The 20,629-nt window shown below is 41.5% G+C and overlaps 1 protein-coding gene across 7 annotated transcripts in view; it reads left to right on the top strand.

The window, feature by feature from the left end:
• EYS (eyes shut homolog) overlaps positions 1 to 20,629 on the top strand; it is a 476,514-nt gene that overhangs the window by 305,523 nt on the left and 150,362 nt on the right. For all 7 annotated transcript variants that reach the window (XM_083606894.1, XM_083606889.1, XM_083606892.1 and 4 more), the window contains one exon: positions 11,846 to 12,066. In XM_083606894.1, coding sequence (XP_083463020.1) covers positions 11,846 to 12,066 — 221 coding nt within the window. The remainder of the gene's footprint in view (positions 1 to 11,845; positions 12,067 to 20,629) is intronic.

The following is a 20,629-nucleotide window of genomic DNA, read 5'->3' as shown; positions in this document are numbered from 1 at the left end:
CACACACACACACACACACCAAAAACCCCAGCAACCTAATTTAGGATGCAGGGAGCCTTTTAGTTATTGATGTTGACAGAGTGTGACCATAGAAAGCAGGGATGGAGAAATCTGTGAACTGCCAGGTGCTATTGGACTACAGCTCCCATCATCCCTAACCATTGGCTATGCCAGCTGTAGTTCATGGGAACCAGAGTCCAGCAACACTTGAAACCCCTGATATAGAGAGAGTCGCCAATGCAGAAAATGCATTTTCCTCTCATGAAATACATCAGCATGCCCACCTGGTACTAGAATGTATGGTGCTTTTGCAGAAAAGGTTTCCTTTAACAATACAAAATGGGAACAAATCTTCACAATACCAGAAAAATATATGAAACTTTAAATTACATCTTCATTCAGAGTATTGAGAATTTTAAGCAATCTCAGAACGGGGACATGAACTTGGATGACTCAGAGACATTTTTAAAAAGTATTGTGTGCCCATCCTTTTCAAGACTTCAGCAGTATGTGATGTCCCAAACAATCTGAGTCAGTGACTGCACATTGTATTTCTATCCCTAATTTGTCCCAGAGGGAAGAAAAGCAATCTATAGTACCATTATGAAGAATTGCCAAAAGGATATAAGATCCTTGTAAGAATGGGATGCAAAATGATATCATATAATAACTGTCCATGTACCTTCAACTTCTAAAACTTGCTTTCATTAATAAGAGATGACAACCAGTGACTCAGGCAAATACAGCTCACCTTGGGTGGTAGTATATGGAATGAGGAGAGAGGTCAGCTAACATTAAATGCAGCACCAATTGATCACTTGGCAGGTGGCCTGAAAAAAGGAACTATCTGAAGCGGGTTGTTAGAATTAGGCAATTTAAAATAATTGTCTCTGTAAATAGATCTGTTAAATTTCTGTGCATTATTAACACTGGAGTTATTTCATTATCATTTATTCTGCAATTGCAAGTTAAATTTGCCTTTCTGAATCTGATTTTAAATATGGAAAATTGTTGAATCAGAGTGGTTCAAAAAGTTGTATTGAGGTGCTACTAACAATAAAACATCCTTTTTTTTTGCAGACGAGAAAGACCTGGATGGAATAGTTCAAAGCTGTCCCAGATTTTGAAATTAGGTGTTACCCAACTAATTCAGGAAAGGCAAATATAGATTGCTATCTACTCAGCTATGAATTGGCCAGTGGAATAATCAAATTGCAGTTATTGCAGCAACCTGTAAAAGGGGTGAAAGAACTACAGTACATGACTTATCCATGTCTATCACTCTAAATGGATCTATATTTAGTGAAAGAGATGGTGGAAATGGAAACACTGCCCTCTGATATGGAAATGTTTCCTGTGCATTTATACTTATTTATTTTAAACATGTGGAGTGGAGTGTTATGTGAGGGGAGACTGTGTTAAGGAAAATGCTCAGAGGCGCATTTATCAGTTCCTGTTTCTTCTTTTCTGGGGATGAGACCTGGCACTGAAAACAGAAGTATTGGCTGAGTTTTGTTGAGTTCTGGCACACATTCTGTCCTAATAGTTAATGACTTAGTCTGAAATCTTCCTTGCCCAAATGCAGAACACCTCCAGCAACAAGTGTGATTTTCTCCACCTCCTCACTATCTAGGATTGCATAACCAACAGTCCTTCTTACATGCAATGTATTTGAAAGCATAATGTATAAAATACCTGTTGTTGATATTATTCGAGCAGTAAATGAATTGTTCAGTCCTTTTTGCTTAATGTACCAAAAGTCCGCACTCGTCACCAGGGCATCCTAGACTGTGTGGAATTCTTTGTGAGGCCTGACTAACTAGCTTTATTGAGTAGGGCTGTGCAAACGCTTCATCTAAATATTGGGGCAAGGCAGGCGTATTCAGACCAAAGTGGGGCCCCTCCAAGGCGAAGCTCACACACCAAAGTACAGTGGTACCTCGAGTTACAAATGCCTCAGGTTACAAATGCTTCAGGTTACAAACTCCACTAACCTGGAAGAGTTACCTCGAGTTGAGAACTTTGCCCCAGGATGAGAATGGAAATTGTGTGCCAGTGGCGCAGTGGCAGCAAGAGGCCCCATTAGCGAAAGCAAGCCTCTAGTTAAGAGCAGTTTCAGGTTAAGAACGGACCTCCGGAACGAATTAAGTTCATAACTAGAGGTACCACTGTAATCCAAAGCGATTCGGGTCCTGCAGGATTTTTGGATATATTTTTAAAATGGTAATTTAAGTCATACAGTCAGTAGCCAAAATGGTGGAGGGGGGTGAAATGTAAATATATAAAGGAAATGTCAGGGTGGGGAAAGGGGGAATCGGGGAGCTGGCATTCGCTCACTGAGAGGTCTTGTCTTCCAAGCCATCACTGGAAACTTCCCCAACATTCTCCAGGCACAGGGCTTGTGGGGTGAGATGTTGATTCTATAAAACCAAGTGGACAAGGTGATTTGAGAGGAAGGTGGGCAGCTTTCTGCAGTTATGCCTGAAGAAAGCAGACTATCAAGACCCATTCCAGTCTGGTTCCAGACCTGGATTTGTCAGCAAAACAGACTTGGGCACCCTGACTGATGACCTTTATTGAGAGAGAGGCAGGGGTAGTACAACCCTGTAGGTTCTCCTTGACCTCTCAGCAGCTTTTTAAACTATGAATTGTAACTGTCTGGAGCGACTCAAGGAAGTGGGTGTTGGCATTACAGTATTACTGTGGTTCCATTCCTACCTGCAAGAGTCAATACTAGAAAGTAGTACTAGAAGACTGTTGCCCAGCCCCAGCTTTTGAGTTGTGGTGTCCCAGAAAGGTCTATTCCAGGGTTACACAATATTGGGTCTCCAGTTGTTTTTGGACTACAACTTCCCATCATCCCTGGCTAGCGGGGCCAGTGGTCGTGGATGATGGGAATTGTAGTCCAAAAACAGCTGGACACCAAAGTTTGGGAAACTCTGGTCTATTCTGTCTTCTGTGCTGTATGAAACCATTGGGAGATGTCATCCAGAGATTTGGAGCACAGTGCCATCAGTATTCTGTTGACATACAGCTCTGACTCTCCATTCCATTGCAATCAGGAGAGGCTGTGAAGGTGTTGTACCAGTGTCTGAAAGCAGTGGTGGGCTGGATGGGGGGCTATAGGCAACTGCCTCCCCATTCAGTTAAAGCTGCCACATACTAAGTTTTTATATAGCTACTTTGTGGCTCCTGATTGTACCCCAAAATTCCATGTTGCCATTGGAGACAACATTCCAGTCAGCATGACTAGCCAGAACAATCTGAGCAAACACCCACACTTTCTCTAGATAGCACCAGACAACCCAAAAAAATATGAATTGCTCTGTTCCCTACTGATCACTGTATTTAGCAAACACATTAAAATGTCCTTTAGATATGTGGGCTGAAAAACAATGTATTGGCTCAGAATCTCCAGGTGGGAATAAGCCAATGGAATGCAGTTATACCTCAGGTTGCAAACCCTGCGGGTTGCGTGTTTTCGGGTTACGGACCGCGCTGAACCCGGAAGTACCAGAACGGGTTACTTCCGGGTTTTGGTGCATGCACAGAAGCGCTAAATCACACTTTGCACAGAAGTGCCGAATCACATCACGTGCATGCGCAGACGCGGCGCTGCAGGTTGCAAATGTTGCGGGTTGCGAACGTGCCTCCCGCACAGATCACATTCACAACCAGAGGTATGACTGTAGTAAAAAAAGATGATTTGTCTATATAATCACACCACAATGCATCTGGAACCTTTGTTATTCAGCTTTCACCTTTGCTGAAGAGGCCCCTCTTCATCCTAACCTTTGACATTTGAGATATATATTTTAAGGACCCACTCTAGTTGTGATTGAAATTTGATTTAAACTATTTTAATGTTGCATTTTGCATTGTTATGCCTTACCTTCATGGTGAAGGGGCCTCATCAGTGAAAAACTTTTCATTGCAGAGTTGTGTCCCACCTTGCCTTTCCAATTTTCTTCTCTTTTTCCAGTTAAAAATACCATTTCCCATTAAATAAAAACCCATCGAAGTCTACCACAATCTTCATCCCTGTTGCTTTCTTCGAAGGGAAGCATCCAATTTCATTTTACTTTTCCAGTGATTACGGTGTTGTATTTCTCTTTCCAGTTTGCCAAATCACTTTCAACACAAAAGGATGGCCACGTGGTATTCATCAGGTGTGTTCAGGTGATGTCTGCCCCAAGTCTCATCCTTTCTCATTCCCTATGGTGGTTTCTTGTTGGCTGAGGTTCCCCCTTTCACTGGAGGAGTGGCATGTAACTGAGGAGAAGTATGAGTACTGTTTGGAGCAAATGGGTTGTTAAAAGCACTGCTCGAGTGAAAAAGTATTTGGAACAGCTCTTGCCCTATTCCAGACAGGACAAAGAGAATTACAAATCGAGCTATACTTGCCCTATGGGGGCCACACTTATATGGCTCATTAGCTGAATGAAGGATTCTGACAATTATTACTCTCTGCGGATAGGCAGAGTTATCAGGCACAAATGGCTGTAAAAGAAGGCTTTTCCTCACCATAAGCTTTAATTAAAATTGCACAGAAACTTCCACTATGGAACTGAAGTTACAAATGTGAAATGTCAGCCCAACCAGAAGTCAATGGGGCTTATTCCCCGATAAGCATGCATAAGGACTGCAACCTAAGGCAGATTTTTTAAAAAATGCATATGCTTATAAAAATGCATAATGATGCTTAACCATTCGTGATGACTGCTTCAAAACCCACATAAATGTGACTTGCTCATCAGTTCCTGTATTAAATGCAAAACATAAACAGGCGGATCTGCCTGTTTGATTTTTCAGAACTGTATCAAGTTCTTTGCACTAGTGGATACTTATTACATTGATAAAAGTGAAGTATGGTGAAGTATAGATGCAGTTTTTGTGGACACAACCAAGATTCCAGAAGTACTGTCTTGTTGCTGTTCTCACCCAATTGCAGCAGGCATGGGAATATCCAATTTTCACAACTCTGCTTGCTGGCTTGACTCCAAGAAATCTTAAACTGTACAAAGACAAGTACAAATCCTCCAGGCTAAGCATAATTTCCCCCTGGGCAGAGGTAGCCTTGGAATGCCAGCTTCATTTTGTGGAATCTTGCACACTATGCAGAATTAGATCAGAGGGGCAATGCATGATGTTTCCCCACCTAAAAACAAATTCACAGTATATAAACTAGCCTATCGAGGAGAAGACCCTCTCGCAGTTGGGACTTTTCCACATACAGGGGAAGTTTGTCCATTTTTAAAATATCAAAGAGTATTATGAATGCAGTCATACATCTGTATGCTGGAGAGGTACCATCCAATAATTCTACTTGCTCTCTTGACTACTATAGTGGATCCAACCGCTCACCTCCAGTTAATAATACAGTAGACTCACCCCGCTAACTGCCCCCTATTAAATATAGTGCACACACCTCACTGTACCCCAATTACACAGAGTTTTACAGTTCACCAGAGGTGGTCTTGTGGAAGACTTGTGAGAGGGAAAACTTAGATTTAAAGTCTCAGGCAGGAGCAGAACAAACAAGAAAAGTTTATTTTCAAGAAAAGAAGTTGGGGAAACAAAGTTGGGTTAGGAATTGCATACTTTCAGTTAGAAGCTAAGTTATTTACTTTAACTAACTATATTATGTCTCTGGCTTAAACGCAGTGTTATAGTCACAGCTTCTCTTAACCTTGCTTTACTCAAAATCAGTTGTTATACTTCTGTTTCTGTTACTTACTTATGGCAGGTAGTTCAGTTAAATATCTCTTAACCTGAACCTTATCTCTCAACTCAGTTCCAGCCCTAGCTCTTAGCCTGAACCCTGTCTAACATCTTGAATCAAGCCCTATCTCTTAACCTGAACCTTAGCCCTATCTAACTCTCTCCCTCAGGAACTGCTCCTTTTATTCTCCCTCTCCCAAAGTGCTATTCCTCCCTGCTCTGTGATTGGCCGACTTTGTAGCTAATCAGTGAGAGGCTCCAGCACTCTGCTGGAATTTCTGGGGGTCTGCATTGCCAGACTAAAGTCTGGCTCATCAGTCAGTCACAATTATGTTGTCCTGCTTAACATTAAGAATAGCTCTCAGTTTCCCTAGAATGGAGACGCAGAGTGTGGAGAAATCTTTTTATTTAGGTAAAATTTTGTTTTTAAAACATATAAATGCCTTTATCTACAACATAGTTTGGAAAGTGGTTTGTTCAAACACATCTAGATATATTGTTGCCAGACTGGGCACAATGGTTCCCAAGATGGAGGCGCCAGTTTTCCTCTCTGTTTGGATACCACTGGATGCCATTTTGCATCAAGATGGTAGATCAGAATGTTCCAAACTATACATTCTTACTTAAAGTAACTATTTTAAATAAAATATTAAATGTTGGTTTTACTTTATATTTGTATCTCTGAGCTATTCTTATCCTGTGCTTAACCATAGCTACTGGTATGTACCTGAGGAAGAAAACTGTGTTTTATTCTGTGGAAGAATAAGTAATAAGTCACAGCAAGAAAAAACTAAAAGTATGAGATACCCCCTTCATAATAATGGTGAAGAGTCTCCACATAGAGTTGTGACAGTTCACTTGTCAAGCATACAAGGGAACTGCCAGAAATCCTAAATTGGAGACCCAGCACACCATCTTCACTGTGCATCAATTTAATTTATTTAATCTCCATAGCTCAGGAAAGTGTGTGCAATTTGGACTTGAATAAGTATATTTTGAGAGATCTGTTTCAAGCATCTTTCTTAATTGTGTCTGTAAGAAGAGTGATGTAGTTGCCTGTTCAGAGGTCTCGAGAGTTACATCTGCCCTCAATTTTCTGCATGGAATACATGAGGGAGCACTTTGTTGTTAGGGACATGTAAACATGAAGGTATGAGGACACTATACTGTAGCAGATCAGCAGTGTTAGTAACGTTGGTAGATTGGCTATGATTGATGAACTTGCTGTAATCTAGCTACCTGAACAAAAAAGGGGGTTAGTATGCATTAATTTTCCTCCCAATAGCTGTAGGACTAAGTGCCAGATTTTCTTACATAAATTTTATGCTGGTTACAGAAGCCAAATTTCCATCAGCTACAAACACAGATTACAAGCATCTGTTCATGTGATTACAAACTTGATATAAAGTGACGTTTCTCATTCTGTAAGCAATTCCTAGACAGGCACTGCAGAATGCCAAAACTCTGCTTTTCTCTCTAGTACAGCTGTTGTTAGGAAATGGGAAGATGTTATCACTGGTGTAAACAGTCATCAGCTATTTTAAATTCCCAAGGGCCTAATTTTTGGTTTTGGATCATTTGATGCTACCCACTGTGTCTTAAACTACACAAAATCCCATGTGTCTGAAATTACAGTGATCAAACCAAAGAAGGGAATTGTAAGCCTATTTAAAAGACTAGTAGCATATACGTCTTTGATTCTTAAAGATCCAGCAGTCACCTGAGATATGTTCTGTAATGAATCTGCTAAACTAGCCAGATATTTGCATAGCTACTATTGTATGAACTGGCCAAGCGTTTCAGATTTACATCTGCCTGCCCCACTTGAAAACCTTGTCTACGGTATAAAAGGCCCTTTCAATGTGGTTGTGCTTCATGTTCGAAATAGCATCCTATGGCAAATCTAGGAGACCGCCTTCACTGATGTTTTATTAGGTGGGAAACACATAGTTCAGGGTTTTTCTGTATAAGGAAGGCAGTGGTAGGGTGACTCCAATAGGTGGCAGTTCCTGCAGGAGCAGCCAATCAGGCTTCTGGAGGAAGTGAATCCGCAACCTGATTGGCCTACAGGAGCAGCCCAGAATTAGCCAACCATGTGGGGCCCATTGTGTAAATAATGTATATATAGCTAGACGTTTTGGGGAAAGTTTCATTGCTACTACGAGCTGAATAAAGAGCATGAAATTGACACTCAACTCGAGTATATTTCATTCCAGATTCAACATAGTAGTTTAGAAGAGCTATTTTATTAACAACCCATATATGTACAGCATCCACCAAGTGACCGTCACCTTCTCTACCTGAGCATGCTAGATGACAGGCTTACTCTTGAAATTCTGTTTGCTTAAAGATACAGTGACATATCTTCATGTGGGTGTGTGCAAAGGGGGACAGGGCATGGAAATGAGGGGTGGACTGTGGGTGAGGGAGAGTTGAAAAAAGGAGGAAGGAAGTGATAGGGAAAGGGGGTGAAAGTGATAATTGTGCATACGTGCATGTATGCGTGCCACAGAGACTTTAGGATAGTGGAAAAGGCATGTAAATGGGGGTGATCTGTGTGCGAGGGAGAGTTGTGAAACGAAAGAAAGAGGGTGGAGGGAATACTACCAGCTGAGCTCCTGCAGTGTGAATATAAAAGGGAAATTTGTTTTGCATTAAAATTGTTAAAGATCTGGGCACAATTTAATTACAGTTCTTCCCTTCCTGCTACATTTTATGCCAGCAATAAGCTTGAGCTCCTAGGGTATGCGATCCTAAATACCAACCTTGTATGTACAACAGGCCACATTTCCCTTTTCGCCCATTCTTGTGCATATTTACTGGGCAGCAAATGTGCACAGCATAATAGCCTTAATTCTTAATTGAGTTATTTCATTTTTTTTAATAATAAAAAAAACACAGTTGCACATTAGCCTAAACATTAACCTATAGCAGCCCTAAAGTTGGCTGAATAGCATCATTTCAGTATTGCAGAATAGAGGGGAATAATGGGGGGAGGAAGGAAAATCAGTGTTGTCCATTTGTGCATTTTTGCTGTGCACTGCTGAAGCTTCCAACACCTAAATGCCTTTTAAACGCTTCCTAGCTCTTTATTCAAATAAGCATTTTAGTTAAACCGTTTGGAGTCAGGAGTATTACTTATTCATAGCAATTGGAATGAATTCTGAAAGCAGTTGCAGATATTTGCTCTGTTAATGACCTTGCACAGGCATTTCCCCATGAAAGGGAGCTAACCAAAAGGAGGTCTGGAAGAAACATTGTTACATTAACAATTGGGCACCTTTTAAAAGAAAGATTCTGAGAGCAATAGATCCCTATCTGGCTATTTGGGGAAATCAACAAAACCAGGCAGGAGCAGAATTCTGTTGTCTTCTTCAAGGTAGTCTCCTTTAGACTCTAAGCAAGGGAACTGGGAAACTATACAAGTAAGATGGAGATGATTGTGGGAGTGGGGTCTATCTGGTTTGCAGTCTGTGAGGAACACTGAATCCAGCCTTGCTTCTGAATTTGCAGCTGGTGCCCGTTGCCAGGAGTGCCTGAGTGATGTAGGTGCATTTGAGCTGGCTCTCTTATTATTTATTTTAATTGATATTCTTAATTATTTTACGATGTCTCAGAGCTCTGGCCCTCCAGATGTTGTTGGACTACAACTTCCATCGTTCTTAACTGGGTGGGATTGATGGAAGTTGGAGTCCAACAACATCTGGAGGCTCACAGCTCCCTCGTTCCTCTCTTAGGATGTAAGCCACTTCAAATTTATCAGCATGGCAGAGCCAGCATTTGTCCGCAGACAGTTTTTCCGGGTCATGTGGCCAGCATGACTAAGCTTCTGGAGCAACGTAACACCGAAATCAGAGCAGCTCACAGAAACACCGTTTACCTTCCCACTGGAGCAGTACCTATTTATCTACTTTCACTTTCTGACGTGCTTTCGAACTGCTAGGTTGGCAGGAGCTGGGACCGAACAACGGGAGCTTACCCTGTCGCAGGGATTCAAACCGCCGACCTTCTGATCGGCAAGCCCAAGAGGCTCAGTGGTTTAGACCACAGCACCACCCGCATGCCTTGACATACAATACATCAAATTCTTTCATGAATTTGGATATTTTGCTGATTATAGCTTTATTTAAAGATTTTTGGGGGAATAATAGTATAAATATCCCTTCCTTTCAGTATTTGTCCCTCTTTCCTTTGGAGGCCCATATCACCTTTTTACTACTGTTCTAGATATTATTATTATTATTATTATTATTATTATTATTAATTATTATTATTATTTTATTTTATTTATATGCCACCCTATACCCAGAGGTCTTAGGGCAGTTCACAGAACAGATAGACTTGCTGAATCAGGTAGTTCTGATTTAATAAGGGTCTCTTGGCTCTGTGTCAATACTTTAGAACTGTGTTAGCTTGTATTTTATAATGTTTTTAACCTTATTAATCTTTTCTTTAATGCTTAAGTCCTTCTGAGTAATGGAAATATACTGGCAAAACTTATGTGCCTAAAGACCTATCACTGAATCCTAAATTTTCTGTACACTTATATGGAAGAGGGCTAGCATCCCCCTTTAACATGGAATCTGTTGCAAAGAAAACTGGGGTGATAAACTCAACTTTCAGACCCAGTGTAAAAATCAGACTTAGTTCTCCCTTTGAACAGAGCAATTTGTCACAGAGGTAGCTATGCAGAGGGCATTATTTTAGTGTCTGTAATAGAGGCTCAGTATTTTGTGAACTGACCACTGATTCTTTAGCAAACAAAGCATTCCTCACATCACCAAATGGATGCAATACCCCCTATCTATAATGCAAATAATACTTTTTTTTCACTGGGTAGTTTTATTAAAGGCCTGAATCTCCTGAAGACATCTGGCTTTATGTTAAGTGTTCCATGTGTTTTGCTTCGATAAGGGTATCTTGGTGTTTTTGTACTTCTTGCTAGCTATCCTGCATGACATTTGTTCTGTGCTCATAATCAGCCACAGATTATTTTGCATGCTGAGAGTCTGGCAGTTACGCTGGAGCAGATTTACAACTTCTGCTTTCAAATATGATTGGAATACTGGGGCTGCTATTCAAGAGCCACCAGTGCTATTTCCAGGGACTCTGAGAGAAAGCTTTAAAAAAATCTGTCCAACATCCAGTGGTGCAGCTAGGACTGGAACTTGGGGCTGAAGTCCAGGCCCCACGGCTCAGAATTTTGAATCCAGAGTGCTGTTTGTCAGAGCAATACAATATATGTAGTAATCTTCCTAGGAGGATGGGGCTTGTGTGTATTTGTGTGTGTGCACGCTTTATGCTAGCCTGCTTGAAAGGAAGAGTGAAGATCTTCTTTCCGGTGGAGACTGAGTTACTGCAATGTGTTCATAAGAAGAGCCCAGCGGGATCAGACCAAATGTACACCCAGTTCAGAATCCTGTTTTGCACAGTTTTGTGTGGCTGCCCTGTGCCCTCTGAGCTAGTCGGCTGTCCTCAGGTGCAATGGGAGGTGCTGTCCCATTTTTAGTGCTGACGTAAGATCTGACCAGCTTTTATATGTGGAATATGCACACTATGGGTGGCGCTGTGGGTTAAACCACAGAGCCTAGGACTTGCCGATCAGAAGGTCGGCGGTTTGAATCCCCGCGACGGGGTGAGCTCCTGTTGCTCGGTCCCTGCTCCTGCCAATCTAGCAGTTCGAAAGCACGTCAAAGTTCAAGTAGATAAATAGGTACCACTCCGGCAGGAAGGTAAACGGCATTTCCGTGCGCTCCTCTGGTTCACCAGAAGCGGCTTAGTCATGCTGGACACATGAATCAGAAGCTGTACGCCGGCTCCTTCGGCCAATAAAGCAAGATGAGCTCCACAACCCCAGAGTCAGCCACGACTGGACCTAATGGTCAGGGGTCCCTTTACCTTTACCTATGCACACTATATTGTAATTCACCTCAGGCAGGAAGATGTCTTGAGCCTACCTTTCACCATGCCAGCAAGGTGCCTGTGCTAAGCTCTTCAACCTGGTATGACAGCAATAGTCACCCTCCTGAAAGCTGACACCCAGCGGACCACTGCCTCTGAAACTGGTGGGGGACTTGTTGAGCAAGTCACAAATGTTTCAAATAAAATTAATATTGTCTCACAGATTTCCTCTATCTGAAGAAACACCGATGGATGTCTCTGGCACTGTTTCCGAAGCACTCAAGTCAGCTTTGCCCTCACCTGCTCGGCCAGTCTCGTTGTCAGTCTGCCAAGAGAATTTGTGTCGTAATGGAGGAACATGCCATCCCATCAATCTTCCTGATGGCGTCAACTCGTTTCAATGTGACTGCCGTCTGCATTTTACTGGACATTTCTGTGAAAAAGGTAATTGTGCTTCACACTTTTCAGCTGAGAGAGGGATATTTTCTTGGCTCTGTTACCATCCCTCCCTAGAATGTGTGGAGTAAGTTCACTGGCATTTGAGGCAATATGGTTGTGTAGAATCACCACCTGACTTGGATCAGGGATGCACCAGCTTCTGCCGCTGAATTGTTCATGTTGGTTTCATCCTTGTATAACTGTGATTATAGATGTCTAACCTGTAGTACTGGTATTTTGTTATTGTACTGAAATTAAATCTTAAACAGGGTTATGTCCATAAATATATTCCAGTCACACTTTTGTCTACCTTTAAAGGTGGAAAGGATTATTTATTTGTATCCTCCTTAAAGGCCCAAATAGGGTCTATGTATTTACACATACAAAATCAATTACAAAATCCATACATGATTAAAATACTCAATAAACAATTCCATCAAAGCATTAGAAAACATCCATAATTTAAGAGTGCTGTAAAGCAAGCCAGTTAAAAAGCATAACAAACTAGAAAGCAAAATGATTAGACCACAAGTTCTAAGTTCAGGGGAATGCTTTCCTACATAGGTGTGTCTTCTAGAAGTGATGGAATGGCAATAGTGATGGGGCTTCTCATATTTCAGCTGGGAGGACATTCCACAGTGCTTGGTGCCACCAGTGAAAAAGCTCACGCGTGTGCTACTACAAGCCCAAAATAATGGGCTGTAAGCAGGCTTTGAAGTGTGGACAAATGCAGTGGATCTGTTAAAAATAAACAACTAAAAAACACCTTCTGGCATGCAAGTGGCTACTGATCTGCTTCAACCTTGAAATTATGCCAATGGACAGAACACAAGCTAGAGGATGCTGAGCTTTCCTAAATCTCATTGATTTGAACAGGGTTTGGGTACATTTTTACTTTAATCAGTGGATATACTCATTGTTCTCATGTGCAGAGTAAGCAAGTTCTGCTGACGCTTAGCTACTGCAGATGCTTTACATACAGGTGATATTTCTTGCACAGGTGCAGTACATGCACTTAGGTGAAAACTGCTTGTGTAAAAGGTAAAGGACCCCTGGATGGTTAAGTCCATTCAAAGGCAACTATGGGGTGCAGCGCTCATCTTGCTTTTCAGGCTGAGGGAGCCGGCGTTTGTCCGCAGACAGCTTTTCGGGTCATGTGGCCCACATGACTAAACTGCTTCTGGCACAATGGGACACTGTGACAAGCGACAGAGCGCACAGAAATGCCGTTTACTTTCCTGCTGCGGCAGTGCCTATTTATCTACTTGCACTGGTGTGCTTCCGAACTGCTAGGTTGGCAGAAGCTGCAACAGAGCAACGGGAGCTCACCTGTTGTGGGGATTTGAACCACCAACCTTCTGATCGGCAAGCCCAAGGGGCTCAGTGGTTTAGACTACAGCCTCAAATGAGGAAAGTGCTTGTTCCACAAATTTGGAAGCCCATGCTCCCCTGCATCACATGACTGTGCATTGGGTAAATAAAATCCTTGTGCACTTTTCACATGTGACACTGTTCGTCTTGTACCTCTCTGCAGTCATGTACACTACCTAGGTGGGGGCAGGGGGGATGTTTAATGTAAAGCAACTCTTACTAAGATCCAGGGGAGTAGTTTGAGGGGCTTTACCTGATCTTGGTAGCTTTTCCCAGCTCAGGATAAGCAGTCTGTCTGATCTCTATTGATGGAATGCCAGGGAACAGAGCTCTTCTCAGTCCCCTTCAGAAAGCATCGACAGAGGGGGAGCGGGCTGGAGATAGTAGAGACATTCTGCTTTACTTGTTTCCATTGCACAGTTGATAAAGTGCCACAAATCTCTCTCATTTATTATTGCAGCAGCAGCAGACCAGTCTAACATAGCTATGCTTCTATATTGAGACACACTAGTGGCTGGTGGTGGGTGTTGTAGCTCTGGGAATGTGCTGCAGCTCTGGAAATCCCACCTCTTGCACTGCACCTCGACAAAGTCAACTGCAGTAATGGGGAAATCAAAGGGAACATTCTGCTGGACCCTCCTGAATAACAGATCACTCCAAGATAATATGGATTAGAATGATCCAGCCAGAATATTTGGCTTCTTGCTGCTTTCTATGGGAAGGCATCAGGGGAGAGGAAGCCTTCGTTGCAGAGTCAGAATGGAAGGACATTGTGTTGAAAGTCCTCCCTTCTTTGCACCTGTTCTAGACAGGCCAGTAGCAGAGGGGAAATGAATGAGCAAATACAGAATGACTGTGAATACATGTGAGTTAAGAACCCTGCCCCCATCATAAACACCATAAGCACATTTCTCATTTATGTGGCAAAATAAGTTTGATCTGCTTGACCCTTGTTTATCTCAAGCAGAGGAAGCAAATGTGTCATCCCCTTTATCGCTGTGGTATCAAAAGTGACATTGGATGCAATTATGTATATTTTGACAGACGACGGCTAGCAGCCCCAAATATTAGGGGGGACAACTTAATAATATAATAAAGCAATACTAATCCATGCTGAATACTGCCTGAGGTGGGTGTGGGGAGGTGTTAAAGTAGGTTAAAATTGCTCTTCTGCTGGCAGAGGGGAGCTCTGCTGGCAGGGAGAGATACCCAGGCTGATATACCCATGAAAAACTCTGTGGTCATGGCACTACTGCCAGCAATGTTTCTGCAGAACTGCAGAGTTACTGCCAGAATAGCATCCCTTGCATCCAAAGCTCCCTCATCCCCCTGACCAACCAGTGGATTGGGCTTGACAGTCTGTGCTACCCTGGAGCTGGGGAATGCATTTTTCCTCCTATTGGTGTCAATGGGAGGGGAAATGGTACATAGCAATAATTGCCAGGGAGATTTGAAAAGAGAGAGAGCTGGAGCAAGCTGGCAGGGCTTTGGCTCCAGGGTTGGCTCCGTCGCAGGTCTTCTCATGCAGAACAATCCTAAGGGTCAGGAAAGCAAGAGGAACATTCCTTTAAAAAATACCAAAACTATTCAAAGGTGCACACATGCCACTCTCCTCTTGATCCAGCTTTTGACTTCAGCAGTTTGCATTCTCTTTTTCAATTATATTTAATTACGCTGCCTGTCTAAGATCCCTGTTCACTTTTAGTTACTATCAGGAATGATTTAATTTTAAAGTTAAAGTAAATTAAATATTGGGGAGATTTGGGGGGTATGTGTGTGTAAGTTTTTTGTGTTTTTTTAAGTCAATATCTATTGCTTCTCTATCTTGTCATTCAACTGTCTTTTATTCAGTTACCGGTACTTCCCAGAACCTTCATCTCTCTGATATGTTTGGTTCTTTGGCTGTTAGCATCTAAGGCACATTCTTTTGTTGACGCTGGATAATTTCCATTAGCGTTATTGGGAATTACTAGTGTGTAGCAAAATGAAAGAGTGCCCATATTATAATTAAAGCTCTAATATCCTTCTAATAGACTTTCTATTGTATGAAATAAGTACAGGGAAGCCAGAGCCAAAAACGCACTTGCCAGATTGTCAATATATCTGAAAGGAATGGAAACCCAGCTCACAACACTGACTGAAAGTGGGTCATTATACTGTATGTGAATCCAATAAATGACTGGGCTCAACACTATGAGTCTTAGTTAATGATGCCTCAGATGTCAGTATCTATTGGGTTTTTTTAAACCCCTTTTCCCATGCTCGTTGTAAACTACACAGCATTTGTGTGGTTTAAATTGCCCCTGGTACCAAGACAATCTGCAGGAATTCATCTTATACATTTGTGTGAAGAATGTACTGAAGTTAGGGAAACTTTCTGCAGAAAGTGTGCAACTGGGAACATATTGCAAAGAGAGGAAAAAGTGTACTTCATTGCTCGCTCAGCAACTATTTTTTCTTCAAGGTCATTGTCAGACATCTCCTTCTTTAGATCCCCAGGATCCTCAGAACCCAATATGGCCTCTTAGCCACAGAGAATGCCTAGAGTAGGATCCTTACCGCTGGGTCACTAATTGCAGCCAGTCCAGTTTTCTTCCTGCCTTTGCTGTCTTGTCATTTTCTCACAGCATCTGTTCCCCTCTACTCATAAATTTCCTCGGGCCTCTCTCAACCTTCCCCCATCATACCTTTCACAAAGCTTCTCTGGGCATCTGATTAATGTTCCACAACTGCTGCCATGGAGCTGCCCCTCAACCAGCTCACCTGCATTTTCATGTGAATGAGCTGAGAAGAGGAATGTCATGGGAAGCAACTCCTTTGTCCTCTGGTTGGTGAGGAAGCAATTTGTAGGTGCTGGACCAGCATCCCAGTTCCCCCTCTCCAAAATACCCTGTCCTGCTGCCATGATACCATCAAGGTGGGGACCAAGCAACATTCTTGAGGGGAACTGGACAATTCCCCCCTGCTCTACATGCAGTGATAGGAATGGATGCAACTGTTGCATTTCTGCCTCACATATTCAAAGCAGAAGTCAAAATCTTTGTCAGGGGGGGGGAAGACCATTCTTGCAAGTTCTTGTGTGGAACAGCTGGTCACTGAAATCCGTCAACCACCAACCAACTTCCAGTCAGGGCTTTTTTTTCAGCCAGAAGTCAGTTCCAGCTCCTCTCAGGTGGGCACCATTGCCATTCTAAAAGAACGAGGGATGCGTTCATAGTGAGTTCTGGCACCTCATTTCTAGAAAAATAGCACTGCTTCCAATATTATGTAGAAGCTTCTCTTTTATGTACTTGAGCGCATGCTGGAAAGAAAACAAAGTGCAGGTTCCTCACAGTTGCCAAGTCAATTTTTTTAAGCTTTAAAAGCAGTGCTATTTTTTTCTAGAAAAAAAAAGAAGTGCCAGAACTCACTACGGACACATCCTTTGTTCTCTTATAATGGCAATGGTGTCCACCTGAGAGGTGCCAGAACTGACTTCTGGTGAGACCCGTCTGAAAGAAAGCACTGGTTAAGGCTCTTCAAAAGTGACGTCCAAAAGTTTCATAATGGCTAAACAACACAAGGGCACCTCTTTTGATCAACCTTCATTTTGAAAGTAAAGCTTTGCTGCTTTTGAGAATGTGGGAAAGATGCAATTGATTTTGTTCCATTTCCTCCTCTCCTTTAAATCACAACACGGTATCTCTGGTTCCTACCTTTTATCCGGTGCCATCACTAAAAATAAATAAATAAATGCTTGGGACATTTTTAAAAAAAAACTGACTTTGTGCCTTTATAGCAGAGGCTGAATAAAGCAATTCTCTTAACAATCTCCTCCTCATCAGTGTTAAATGATTTGGAATTAAGTACTACCCTTGGCTTTTTGTTTATTGTCTTTCATGCTGCAACAGATTGTCCAATCCCTAAAGAAAAAAAGATCTTTGGTCTAAACTGTAATACAGATATATATTTGCATGTGCAAAACATCCCCCCCCCACCCTGATCTGTTGCTTTTTTTTTTTTTCTTTAAGCCACAGGGAATAGCAGATGGTATGGGTAGGACTGAGCAGAAGGTGTGTATATTTATTGCAAATGATAAAAAAGGTCCAAAAACATCAAGCCATCTATATAATACCTTTGCATTTGCATATCAGAGAGAGAAAGTGCATCCAAACCTTCACCCTCATGCATGTGGTAACCATTGTATTTAAAAGGCCATCTTAAGCTTTCAGTTGGCTCTGAGCAAAGCCTGTGGCTCCATTAGTGGAAACTGCAGGCACCTGTGGTCACTTTCTTTTACTACAGAAAAGTCCACATTTGGCCCTGCTTAGTGAATTAGTGAGACTGGCTGCAAGAAGCCTTTTTGAAACAATTTCACCCTTGAAATATATGTCAAGGTCTACAAGTGAATTTATTGCTGTTGTAGGCAGCAGCTGCCCCACCTTGAACAGAAATCTCCAGCCAGGTAATACGTGAGGGATATTCATAATCTATGCAGTGACATGGTGTATCCTTCGCTGGGGTTGTACCATTTCAGAATGCATGTTTGCTTGTGTTTTATTTGAATTTTATTCCAGATTTTTTTTTTTTTTTGTGTGTGTGTGTGTGTGTACATACAGATTTCATTTAGCCTAGCTTTCTGTCTGATACGCTGGTTTTCTATGTATAGGATTTTTATATTTTATAAATAAATGATAGTCTAAGATGTTATAGCTCAGCCCAAAGGTTAAGGTAGCCATTACATCTGTAGAGCAGCGAGGATGGTTCAGAAGCATATTTTCTCCTGAAATACAACCAAATACATATTTTCTCTCTTAGGGTAAGTCTTTAACTAAGATACATAGTCTGCATCCAATTCTGGCTAATGTAAATATGGTGACTAAGCCTAAAACTGGCTACTTATGCAGCTTTCTATGTGGCTATCTTAATGCCCTTGACCCCTCTAGTCATTCAGTTTTAATATGTCTGGGGTAGACCCTTCCAGGCCACAGATTCACACCTTGCTAATACCACACAGTCATACAAGACAACTTGGTTTTAACCAAAGCATCTGCCAAGTGAAGCGCTGTACAGGTGAGCAGTTTTGAGCCCCCATTCGCAGACTGAGCTTTGTTGAGTTGAATATGGAATTGGCTTTTCCACTCTGCAACTTTCCTACATTTATGCCCCCTTACTTTGTCTCATTTCTCCAGTGAAGGAAGCATAAGGGCATGCAGACTTACTTTTTATATGATGTATGTATGCAGATGGTTGTCTGCTACTCTAAAGTTCAGCATGACAGATTTAGATTATCGGTGCTTGTTGCTGCAAGGGAAAGCATACGTCTGTGATTATTAATTGTGAGATTAACATTTTTAAACTGGCTCAAAGTTGTAATGATGTTATACATTTTTCCTATAATAGTGCAGTGAAGCGGTATCTAAATATTGTGCAGTGCAACTCAGATGAAGCTTTTGTTTTACATTATCTATGTACGTTTTTACCTGGCTAAAGTTCAGTGGCTTGCTCCAAACCCTGAATGAAGTGGGAAGTATTTGCTCTAGGTATTCGAGAGCAACTGAGCAGTATTTTTAAGTATATGTAGATTGTTCAGGTTTAAACTGTGCAAATATGTATGAGTTTAAACATTCTAAAATGTTCATACAAATATGTATGAGCTTGAATATTCTAAAATGGTTGAAGGTAATTAGGGTTTATTATCTTGTAAGTAACTTCAGGATTGCAGCCATAATAGACTCATTACTAGTATGGGCTGAGTTCTATGCACACTTCCTTGGGAATAATTCCTACTGAAATCATTGAGACTTCCTTCTGATAGACATAATTAAGTGCTAGATAGGGCTGCAAAAGCTGGCTGGTGGTGTAAGGTATATAGCTATTTTTGTTTTTTGTTTGTTTGAATCTTTTTCTAGCATCTCGCATGTTGCCATCATTCTTTGCATTTTCTTTGGGGTACTTTCTAAAGTATTGAAAAATGGTGTCAGGCCTGATCCAATTATCAGGCATTATATATATAATGCCCTATACCAATTTATATTCTCACATATTTCTGTCACTCTAAGACAGGGATAGAGCATATGTGGTCCTCCAGATGTTACTGGGTTCCCATCTCCCTTCAGCTCCAGTCAGTATGGTCAAAGGCCAGGGATGATGCAACCTGAAGTCCAACCACATCTGGAAGGAGATAGGTTCCCTATCCCTGCTTTTTAAAAAAACAAAAACTTGCAGAGATTGGAAGTGAGGGAGTTGTGTCCTACTATAGAGCCCTATACAATTGCTTATTACTTGAAGCAGTTGTAAGCCTCTGAGCTGTTCTTTCCAAGCTACAGTAGGTGAAATGTAATACTAACAAAGCAACAGAAATGAAAAGCAAGCAAAAAAGATAGTGATGATCAAGACTGCTGTAGAACAGTACAAATCAGATATATAAACTGTCAGTATGGATGTAAGTAGGAGTCATTTTCTGTTCCACCCTGTATTCATTGCATACAGCACTGTTTCCGTTCCACTGCAATTCATCCTCTTCCAAAAAGCTACATTATTCATCTGGCTGTCCACTATGGTGAAATTATGTAACTTACATAAATGGTGTTGTCAGTATGTTATTCCACCCCATTCATTCATTGCAAAGGAAACAAAAAGCAAATGAAGGGGGACATAATTACATATTGTTTGTGGTCTGAAAGCAAGAGCAGCAGCATATACCAATAATATTTTCTGGATTGAGTTTCGTTCTGGACATGGGACAAATATGCTTACAATAGCAATTTCTGCTCCTGTTTCTCTTTCTGTCTGATTCTCTGACATCACTGCCAGTGTGTCTTTTCCAGTTCTAAAATGGCTGCTCAACGCCTGCCAATGTTCTCTTAATTTGAAGTGTGTGCTGTTGATGCTAGAGATATAAAGACTGTGAATCTTAGTTGGTGTTGCTGGTGATACCAGGAATACAGTTTCACTGTTGCAATATGCAGGTGAAGGTATTTATGATAAGTCTGACACACCACCAAATGCAAGGGACTTCCAGGTAGCTCCAGAGATTATTTTAATTCTATACATACAACTAACACAGACAGCAAACTAAAACAATTCTTTGGATGGAAGACACTGACAATACGATTGCTTTTATATGCAGAAATGTTCTAGATGAAGCAACCTTTCTGGATCCCTGCAGGAGTGTCTTTCAGTTCAAGCTGATAGTAACCTTAATAGTTGAAACATT

Source organism: Podarcis filfolensis (genome assembly GCF_964270895.1).
Source record: "Podarcis filfolensis genome assembly, chromosome: 3".
NCBI classification, from domain to species: domain Eukaryota; kingdom Metazoa; phylum Chordata; class Lepidosauria; order Squamata; family Lacertidae; genus Podarcis; species Podarcis filfolensis.
This window is presented reverse-complemented; position numbering and strand designations above follow the sequence as displayed.